The 11,407-nt window shown below is 42.0% G+C and overlaps 1 protein-coding gene across 1 annotated transcript in view; it reads left to right on the top strand.

The window, feature by feature from the left end:
• Nucleotides 1–7,280: 7,280 nt before the first annotated feature.
• Nucleotides 7,281–11,407, top strand: part of SDCCAG8 (SHH signaling and ciliogenesis regulator SDCCAG8) — a gene marked incomplete at both ends in the record, with an annotated part of 250,021 nt that continues 245,894 nt past the window's right edge. Inside the window, one exon of the mRNA XM_080698322.1 lies at nucleotides 7,281–7,347. Within this exon, the coding sequence (XP_080554448.1) occupies nucleotides 7,281–7,347 (67 nt within the window). The remainder of the gene's footprint in view (nucleotides 7,348–11,407) is intronic.

The raw sequence follows: 11,407 nt of genomic DNA, 5'->3' as shown, positions 1-11,407 counted from the left end.
AATACAAATGTGTGCCACCACACCCAGCTTAATATGGATTTTTTTTAAGCACATGAATACATTGACCCCTTGAAGCTTTTTTTTTTAAAGCATTCTTCTATTATTCACTCTTTACTCTTTAATATTTCTAGCACTATCCTTATTTAACTTCATATCATTTTATTATATATTTATCCATATCCCCCCACCAAACTTTTAGCTTCACCCATTTTTTTTAACTACTTGAGGATTTAATAGTTCTCTCCTAAAAACAAAACTATCCAATGTATCCCAGTACATTTTGTTTATGTAATATTTATTCTATTTATAAATCTGCATGGCTTTGTCCTTGGCTATAGCCAGTACATCGCCAGGATGAAGACATCAGAGGTCTGGCTTGTTAAATTTGTAAATGTCAAAAAGCCAGGAAGGGAAGCTAATCCCCTGGATGACAGAATCATGATTCCAGAAGATCTCAGCAAGTTTTAACTGTACTACATATATTCAAGCAGATGAGGTTTAACTGGTGCAAAGTCAAACAAGAGCTTCAAAAGCACCATCTACGGCTGGGTGTGATGGTGCACCCTTGTAATCCCAGCATTCGGGAGGCGGAGACCGGAGGATTGTAGTTTGTAGACAGCCCCAGCTACTAAGTAATGCCCTTGGCAACTCAGTGAGACCCTGTTTCAAAATAAAAAATAATAATAATAAAAAAAATAGGGCTGGGGGTATAGCTTGGAGGTAGAATGCCCCTGGATTCCATCCCTAATGACAAGTTGGGTCCCTCTCCCCTTCCCCGCAGGAGGCGAACCCTGGAGAAGGAGGAGGAGACTCTGCTAGGCAGGCAGGCAATACCGCTAGGCAGGCGATATGGCGAGAGGAGCAATGTTCCCATGCTTAGTCCCACCCCCCAAAGTACTGGCTTAAAAGGACTACTTCCACCGTGGAACCCAGATGACTCCAATGGCCTATTGGGACTGGCCCCTTTCCAAGGCCGGTGGACTCATCCCGAAGGGGGCTGAATAAAACAGATCGCTGGCTGATTGTCTCCTTCTGTCTCCCTCGTAGTTTTTGCATTTATCAGAGACCTAACACCTTGTACCGCAAAAATAAAAAAGCACCATCTATTGTGTGTACACAGAATGTGTGACCCACCTATATGTAAAGATATTGGTTTATGTTGACCACATTGGTAGTTTCCAAAATTTTCCAAAGAGAAGGAACATAAGACTGTTAATTTTTTATTAGTTAGTTAAGAACACTAAAATATACCAGGTGTTGTGGCACATAAGTGTAATCCCAATACCTGGGAGGCTGAGAGAGGAGTATCACAGGTTCAAGGCTTGCCTCAGCAACTTAGTGAGAACCAGTTTCAAAATAAAAAGAGCAGAGGTAGAATGCCCCTGGGTTCAAAACCCCTATAAAAAGAAAGAAAAAAAGAAAGAACACTAAAACAATTGGAAAACCCACAACCAGTATCAAAAGCACCTACTAACAATATTTCATTAAAAAGGCTACTTTAATATTAGAAAAACACAAGTACAGAATCTCAAAAAATAAACTTTTAAATAACATAAATATAACTTTTAAAAAACTATGCAATACTTTTTTTCTTTTTTCTTTTGCTTAAAACTGAGAAAGACATTAATGCTGTTAACTGACGAAACTTTAGATTGAAAACACAAGTGTATGGCTTAAAATAAGTAAAGAAATAGTTTTACTACATTACATTCAGATCATAATTACATAATTAAATACGGAAACGAGATTAGAACAAAAATAACAGCACTGACAAAACTCAATGAGTCTAGTTGACATAGCATAGGAAGTTGTAAGGGTAGAACATTTAATTTAGAAAAGAGAATATCTAGTATAGACTTAATATATTGTGAAAAACCTCACTCCTAAAGACAGAACTGCAACTCATGGAAAGAAGTTAGACAGGAAAGAAGACATTTCCATTCTACTTTGTGTGTCTGTGGTAGGGGGAAAATGCAGATGGAACCCCTGGTGCATTCTACCACTAAGCTTCCCTCCCAGACTTTTTAATTTTTTGAGACAAGGTCTTACTAAGTTGCTGAGTTTGGCCTTGAACCTGAGATCCTCCTGCTTCAGCCTTCCCAGTTGCTGGGATTATGTTTGTTACGCCTAGCCCATTATACTTTTTGAAAGCTAAGAAGGTTTTCTCCTAGTCTCTGGGAGAGGCTAGACTGAATAACATCTCAAGTATATTAATAGTGGGTGGTATATTGTTTGACTTAAAAAGCTTTTTCTCAATTCTAAAAGATGAGCGAAAGAACTTTGGCTTTGGTTAAAAGCTAAAGGTTCAGTTAAAAGCTCTACCTCTGAGTAATATGTGACAAAGAAACAGATACCTTCTATCTATGTAAAAATTTTCACTTTAAATGTGGAATTAAATGTGTATTATTTTATTTTCTGGTACTGGGGATTAAACTAGGGCATTTTACTTCCAAGCTACAACCCCAGCCCAATTTTACTTTTTAGTTTTTTTTGGTTTTTTTTATGTTTGGTTGTTGCTATTTTGTGGTCCTGGAGATGGAATCCAGTGGCATTCTCCCTCTGAGCTATACCCTCAGCCCTATTTTATTTTTTACTTTGAAACAGGGTCTCCTTAAGTTGCTGATGCTGGCTGTGAACCTGTGATCCTTCTGTTTCAGTTTCCCAAGTATTAGGATTACAAACATGTGCCAACTCACCTGGCTTTATTTTTTAGTTTGAAAGAGGTTCTCATTAAGTTACTGAGTCCAGTCTCCAACCCAAGATCCTCCTGTCTCAGCTTCCCTAGTACTGTGGGAACCACCACGCCCAGCATATTTTATTTTCAAAAAAAATGTTACATGAATTACACACACACACACACACACACACACCCCGCCTGGCACTTAGTAGGTATTCAGTATGTGGTAGATATTATTCACTTATACTATCTCTCAAAGGGTAATATTTTCTATATCACCATTAATTATTACTATACTTATTTGTTTTTCAAATCTAAGTAGTGTATGCTTGGGATCATCTTCTACTTTCATACAATCCCTATTTGTAGTAAGCAATTTTTGAGGTTTCCTTTAACCTTTTGTTTGTTTCTTTTTTACCTTTGTTTGGCACAAGAACAGACATATATAATGGCTATGTTATTCACTCTGGCAAAAAAAATGTATACTGTTGCACAATCATTTCAACTAAATGGGACTGTATATCCAGTTTAATCAACTACAGATGCTTTCTTCTTTTTATACATCAAAATGGCTAACTCATCACTGAACACATCCCTCATAAAATATTTGTGTAAATAAATCAAAACCCAATTCAGCAGTGGTAGTTATTAGCAATTTTAATTAACAAAAGTTTAATGAAAAAAGATGGCCTGAGATTTCTTCCCATTAAAAAGTAAGCTTATTTCTTACTGAAAAAGATCAACATTTAATGCCCCATCCATATTATCTTCTCATTAAGTATTTTCAGATGGCATATAATTGATCTTGTGTTTGTATTTCCATAATAACTTGCAACAGTATAGATATTTTAGTTTCAATTAAATATCATGGTGTCAGACACTTATTAGCAACCCAACATTAAAGATAGAGAAAAATTCATTACACATTAATTACAATACCAAAAAGTACTTTTCAGGAAAGGAAATGTGTTGAATAAAATAAATGCTGACAAGAAGCTTAAACACATATAGTATTTAGTACTGGGTAGGCGCTTAGATCTGATTGCTGTAAGATGCAACAATAAAACTAGTTCTTTTGCTGGGCACAGTGGCACACAGTTGTAATCCCAGCATTAGAGAGGCTGAGACAGGAGGATTGCGGTTAGCGGACCACCTCAGCTACTTTGTGAGGCCCTCCACAACTTAATGAGACCCTGTTTCAAAAATAAAGAATAAAAAATAGGGCAGGGGGTATAGGCTGGAGGTCGAATGTCCCTGAGTTCCATCCCCAGACCCACAAAAAAAAGAAAAAAGAGTTCTTTTTTCCCCCCAATAGCTAAAAGGTAACAAGAAGCATACTTAGAACAAATAAGACAAATTATTAAGCATAGAATTTTAAAAAGCACCTTGATATTTGCATTAATATGCAGAATGATGCTAATATTTACAGTGTACATTTCGTTATTCTAATTCTAAAATAGAAAACATGTTGATTACTTAGTCCCATACAAAATAATTTTAGAACATGAAATGTACTAGTAAGATACATTTAAAGTAGGACTGAATATAGTTCCACATATTAAATTTAATAATAGCTTATGTTTAAGTTCATTGAAATTTAAGGGAAATAAATTTTTAAGAACATGTCTAGTAAAATACAGTGTTAAATGAACAGTTTAAAGCTATAAGGTGAGCTGGGCCTGGAAAGAAAGGCTTGAAATCCTAGTACTTGGGAGGCTGAGACAGGAGGACTGCAGGTTTGAGATCAGCCTCAGAAACTAGAGCAAGACGCTCAACAACCTAGGGAGGCCCTGTTTCCAACCAAAAAATAAAGAGGTCTGAGAGTGTAACTCTGAGGTAGAATGTCGGTGGGTTCAGTTCCCAGTGCCACCAAAAAAGTAAAAAATAAAAATAAAATAAAAGCTAAGTTCTAGTTTAAGGTGAAAATAATGTAATAGAAAAATAATCTTCATAACTTTCTATTATGTAGAAATTTAATTTTAAGTTATGTAGTTCATTATACTATTAGAAAATGAATTTCAAAACTATTAAAGCATGTTAATTACTAAGGAGAGGGAAAACATTCCAACAATTTCTTTTCATAAAAAGCATGTTAGGGCATCATTCCTTATACAATAAGTCACTTTTTAAAACTCAAGTCCCATTTTAGTAGAATTGCTACTTTTACATCACAAAGACAAGGACTAAATAAAATTTTGATAATCAAGTTCACTGATACAGGCAACTCAGAATATGTAAAGAAGTTTCCCATAGAGTTTTGCAGGGTATGAGGACTAGGGGTTCACAGGAGAGATCATGCAAAATAGACCTTGGTTTTATTTGGCTCTGCCTTCCATTAGTTTGGCTTGGGCAGACAAGTCAGTTAACTTTCACAGCTTGTTTAGTGCACTTGGACTATCCTGTTTTAAAACATCAAAATTCGACAGTATTTTAAAAAAGCCAGAAAGAACCAAATGCAGCCCTAGTTTTTTTTAAATAATGGAAGAAAAACAACAAAATGTTCTTAACGCTATTTATCAATGCACCCATTTCTAGCGCTGAATTCCTAAGTCTTCGAAGCATAACTAGTAGAGTTCTATCAGGAAATATCGAAGTGCTATGTTCATAATGCAACTCTTGGGTCACACATTATTCCTTCTCATGCTCCTCCCCATCCTGCTTCAGCGCTGCTACGGCAAAGGGCTGTAAGCATTGTACGCTGAAGATTCAGATCATTTTAAAAGATGCATTTTCAACCGAATCTACCATCTGCTCCAACAAATTCTTTCCAAGTATATGAATTTTCATTAAGAGAATTAAAAATGTACAATGGGAGGAACAAACATATCGGGCCTATTTTTTGTTCTGATTACTTAAAAAATAAACCAGAAAGATGTATCCTAACCTACTCCCTTGGGTACACAAATGCACTACCCACCCAATGGGGGGGAAAAAATTCTGCTGGTTCATTTCCCTGCTACATAACAGCTCGGCTGTCAGGCCCTTTCTAGTCCAGGTTTCATCGTCACCTAGACATTTTATATTGATCACCTTGGCCGACTTGGGCTTCATTGATGGATACAGGCTCTGTCTTCTTTCTATTTGGTGGGGGAAGAGGCATAAGTAAAACTCTGGTGATCACCAGAAAACAGATTATACGACTGTGGATAATAAAGCCCACGCCTTCCCGCACCGTGTCTGGCAGCTGCTCATATCTTCCCCCTGGCACAAAATGCAGGGAGCCGTCCCCACCGCCTGCATTTGCATCTCAGGACAATGAAGCCGACAGGAAGCGACGCTCCGGGCCGGCGCACTACCCAGCCGGGGACCCGGCGGGAGCGGGAGCGGGCGCCACGTCGCGCCGGCCGGCCAGCGGCCCCCGCCGCCGCACCCCGAAACCAGCACACAAAGGGGGAGGCACCGGCGGGCCGCGGGCGCGGGAGCTCCGCGGCCACCCCGACTCCGCCCGCGGCCGCGCGACGCTGCGGCGCGGGGGCCGCACAAAGCCGGGCGGCGCCGGCGGCCGCGCGAGCATCCGGGCAGCGCCCTGCGCCGCCCCGCACCCCGGCCGCGCCCGGCCGCCCCGGGCGCATCACCTACCCCTGGCCAGCGGGAGGAGCGGGCGGGCGCGGGGCCCGGAGTCTCTAGCACGCCGTCCTGCCCCAGCCCGCCGTCCCCGTCGCCGTCGCCGTCGCCGCGGCCGAGCCCCTCAGTTGCGCCGGGCAGTAACGTTATTCCACACACGCCCCACACATAGCGGTAACGGCGAGGAGCGGGCGCCCAGCGCGCAGGCGCCTCGGCGAGGGCGAGCGGCCAGGACTCGCCCCGCCCGCCCGGCCGGCGGCACTCCAACGCGCAGGCGCCAAGCCCAGACAATGACCGGGGTCGCCCCACGCGCTGCCCACTGCGCAGGCGCGCCCTCAAGCCCGCCGGAACAACGCGGGGACCCGCACTGGCCCGGCCGCAGCCTGAGGGGACTACAGTTCCCAGCGGGCAGCGCGTCAGCTCCAGGAGGTCGTCGCGGTGCCTGGCCTGCTAGGTGTGGTGTCAGCCGCTTCACCGGCCAGGCGGCTCGCAAGATTGTGAGGCGCCTTTTACTGAGACTTCATTAGACCTTTGGACAAATGTCGCAACTGAATCAGGCCCAGAACTAGTGGCTTTGCTTCCTCGAGAAGCCTCGGACGTCTGCTGCAGAACAGCGCGCACTGGAGCGCCTCGGCCCCAGAGCCCTAGCTGTCAGCCCGGGGTCTGCGCGGACGAAGGATGGGAGGAGGCAGGACGAAGCGCGACCGGGCTGGGGAGGGGCGGGGCCTTCTTGCCTGTCTCTAGGCAACCGCGGGATTCGCCAGCCGCCGCGGGGCTCCTGGCCGCGCTGCCCTCTGGGAGTTGTAGTGCAGCCCGGGCTCTGGAGGCTACGAGCTTAAGTTCTACGAACTACGACTCCCGACATGCGCCTCGAGGTCCGGTGGGTGGGAAGATTCCATGCGTGCTGTCCAGGGCTCCAGGCTAACCTGTGACAGCCGCGGCAGGAGTGGGCTAGTGTGCGCGGCGCCGGCCGGTTCTCTGAGAGAGTACCGTGGACGTTTCCCCACCTGACTGCCACCTCGGAGCCCAGAGTCTGTGCATGGAGAAGTTCCCAGGGAACTCCACCCTGGAGGAGGTTCTGGGGCAGTATCAACGGAGTCTCCGGGGTGAGTCGCTCCGAACCTCCTTGCCTAGGTCCTGGGTACCCAAGGCCTTTGGGCGGGAGCAGACCAGGCGCCTTTCTAGAGCACCTGCTTTGGGCTCCAGGAGGCTGCGGAGGAAGAAGATGGACGTTGCTCTGACCTCTCAGGTGTATGGATTCGTTTTTGTTTTTACGGTTTAGCAGCCTTGTTTGCTTCAATGTCCGTAGTTACTCAAGCCAACAAAGCTTCCTGATCTTGATTCGGGCATCTTTTGTAGCCAGTTCCAGCAGAAACTCTTGGGCGGATCTCAGCCATTTATCACCTATTCCTGTACTTTGCTGTTTAATCCAATAAATTTCTGATTCATACTTTTGTTACAGTTTCCAGTTACAGTGTAGTGGATTGAATGTGATTTACAGAACCAGAGGGAAAACACTAATAGGTACTTTAATCGCAACAGCTTCTATTTGTTGGCCTAGCGTATTTACACAGTAAACCATTTAAAATTAACAATAAGCTTATGAATATCCCTGTTTAACGTGGGGAAATCGAATCTCAGAGAGGTTTGGTTATAAACTAAAGCCCACACAAGCCTGATGTGGTGGCACACACCTGTAATCCTAGTACTTGGGAGACTAGATAGAAGAATCTCAGGTTCAAAGCAAGCTTCAGCAACTTAGCGAGGCTTTCAGCAATTTATGGGGGAAAAATAAAAAATGTCAGGCGTGGTGGCTCACACCTTTAATCCCAGTACTTGGGAAGCTGATACAGGAGGATTGCAGGTTCGAGTCCAACCCCAGCAACTTGGTGAGGCCCTCTGCAATTTAGTTAGACCCTGTTTCAAAATATAAAATAAGCCTGGGAGTGTAGTACAGAAGTAGAATGCACTTGGGTTCAATCCCCAGTACCACAATAAATAAGTAAATAATAAAAATGCCCCTCAGTTCAATCTTCAGTATCACAATAAATAAATAGCCAGCCAACCGCAGAGCTGGTTAAACGTGGCAGATATTCAATTCAGCTTTTATTAACCAAATAATTTCTACTAATGAAACCTTATTTAGTTAATTCAGCTTTTACTAGTATAATGCCCATGACTGACTATCTGTAGGTGATAGCAATATTTGTAGGTGTCAGGTTAGACACCACGAAAAACCTCTAGAAATCCCAGTTCTGTTATGTGGAAGTTATCTATGGGGTTTTTGCGTTGAGCAAATGAAATAATTCACATAAACCAGTATTTCCAGACTTTTAAAAAAATTGTTACTTATAGTAAGAAATACATTTTAAGCAGGGTGTGGTGGAGCACATCTGTAATCCCAGTACTTGGGAGGCTGAGACATAAGGACCATAGGTTCAGCGCCAGTCTCCACAACTCAAACTGATCAAACTCAGTGAGGATCACATCAATTTAGTGAGACCCTGTTTCCAAATAAAAAATAAAATAGGGATAGGGGTATTTTAGCTCAGAGGTAGAATGCCTCTGGGTTCAATTCCTAACACTACACACACAAAAAAAAAAATATTTTAGGTGGGAATATGCCTTAGTAGTGGACTCTTGATCTGGTATGCATGAGGTCCCAGATCAATTCCCAGTGCCACAGGGAAAATAAAAAAAAACTTTTTATATTGAACACATAAAGTGCAACTTTTAGCAAAAATTTTTATTTTGGTATGTTTAATATGCTCTATTTTCTCTTCTATTGCATTTATGTGTAGCCTGCGTAATAGTGAACATTTAAAAATATTTAAAGCTTTCAGAACTGTAGTTTATTCAACAGATACTAATTCAGTGCCTACTATGTGTTATGTGTTAAGCATACTACATGCTGGGTTTGCAATAAGGAACAATATAAAGCCTTTGTCCCTGTGTAGTCTCTGGGTTAGTGGAAAAAATAAAATACAGATTACTCATGAAAATAAGGATAGGAACAGTGCTTGGCACATAGACACTCATTAAATATTAGCTGTTACTTATCATTTGTATTTGCAGCAAATTGAAGATTTAAAAGGCGATTAGAAAGTTTATCTTCTCATGGCGCTAGACTGTATAGGGTTTTTATTGTCTACATCTGTCAATAGTATGGCAAACTCAACATTCTCAGTATTCAAACTGCAAGAGTAGCCAAATGTGAATGTGGAGGCTCATGCTTGTAATCCCAGCATTTAGGAGGCTGAAACAGGAGGATCGTGTTACCTGGACAGCCTCAGCTACTTAGTGAGGCACTTTGAAACTTGATGAGACCCTGTTTCAAAATGAAGAATAGAAATTAGGGCTAGGGATGTTAACTCAGAGGTAGAATACCCCTAGATTCCATCCCCAGTATTGCAAAAAAGAAAAAAAAAAAAGGTTGGGATATAACTGAGAGGTAGAATGTTCCTGGATTCAATCCCCAGTACCAATGAATCAATATAAATAAATAAGATAACCACTTCTAACTTTTCATTTGAACGCAAGAAAAATACTGTGCACAACAATGTGATTTTTTTTTAGCTTGGAAAATTGTTTTGTTTGTCATTATGTTTTTTTTCAATGCTTCTCCTCTTTTGACCTGATTTTAATTTTTTCTGTAACCTTTGGGGGATTATATAATAGTAGGATCACAGGTTTGAGGCCAACCTCAGCAACTTAGCAAAACCCTCATTTTTAGAGGTGGTGGGCACTAGGGGTGGAGCCCAGGGGCCTTCTACTTCCAGGCTACATCTCCAGACCTCTTTTATATTTTATTTGGAAACAGGTCTCACTAAGTTGCTGAGAGCCTCACTAAGTAGCTGAGGCTGGCTTCAAACCTGTAGAATCCTCCTGTCTCAGCCTCCCAAGTACTGGGATTACAAGCATGCACCACCATGCCCAGCCAACAAGAACATCTTTCAACATTAAAAAAAAAAAAGGGAACCTTGGAGTGTATCCCAGACTAGAATGCCCCTGAGTTCAATCCCCAGTGCCAATAAATAAATAAATAAATAAATAAATAAATAAATAGAATTATGTTACCAAATTGTCTTACTTAATCAAAGGCTAATAAAGTGAGTCTCACCTTACTGGTTACTTCTATGATTTTTAAAATAACTATATATAACCATTACCAATATCTCCTGATTTTATTCTGAAAGGAAGCAGCCATGTAAAAATGCAAAATACTTTCATCTTTTCTATGATATTATGTCCAATTTTAATGGATGTACTTGTTTATTTAAATATAATTTTGAAGTGAGTATGGTGGCACAAGTTTGTAATTTCAGTACTTGGGAGACTGAGACAGGAAGACTGCAGGTTCAAGGACAGTCTCAGCAAGTAGTCTGAGACTCTCATTAACCTATTGAGACCCTGTTTCAAAATTAAAAAAAAAATTAGGGCTGGAGGTACTGCTTAGAGGTAGAATGCCTCTGGGTTCAATCCCCAGTACCCCCCCCCACACACACACAAAATAAATTGGTGCTATTGTGGTATATTGAGAATTAAAAGTGTTGATATGAAAAGCACAAAGTTTATTGTCTTGTTTTGAAATTTTGAGAGGAACCCCTGTCTCTCCTTGACTGCACTGATGGGGAAGCAGTCATGGAAACAGGAAGCCCATGTGCAAACAGCTCATCCACCTTTCATCCTTTCCTATACTTTTTCTTTGTACTAGGGATTGAGCCCAGAAACATTGTACACCCCAGTCTTTTTTATATTTTATTTTGAAACAGGGTTTCACTAAGTTAATGAGACAGGCCTTGAACCTGCAATCCTCTAGTCTCAGCCTCTTAAGTACTAGGCTTACAGGCAGGCTTACACACAAAGTAGGAAATAAGCTAGGTTATAGCCAAGAAAGAGTGAGAAAAGCTAGAATAATAGGCAACCCTGACTTTGTTATGCGTGTGTGTGTGTGGGGGGGGTACTGGGGATGAAACCCAGGGGCAGTCTACCTCCAAGCTGCACCCCCACGCCCTGGTTTTTATTCTTTATTTTCAAACAAAATGCCTCACTAAGTAACTGAGGCTGTTCGCAAACTGTGATCCTCTTGCTCAGCCTCCCTGAATGCTGGGATTACAAGCGTGAGCTACAATGCCCAGCCTAACTCAGTTTTAAGTATGCACACTT

This window comes from Muscardinus avellanarius (genome assembly GCF_963383645.1).
Source record: "Muscardinus avellanarius genome assembly, chromosome: 7".
NCBI classification, from domain to species: Eukaryota; Metazoa; Chordata; class Mammalia; order Rodentia; family Gliridae; genus Muscardinus; species Muscardinus avellanarius.
This window is presented reverse-complemented; position numbering and strand designations above follow the sequence as displayed.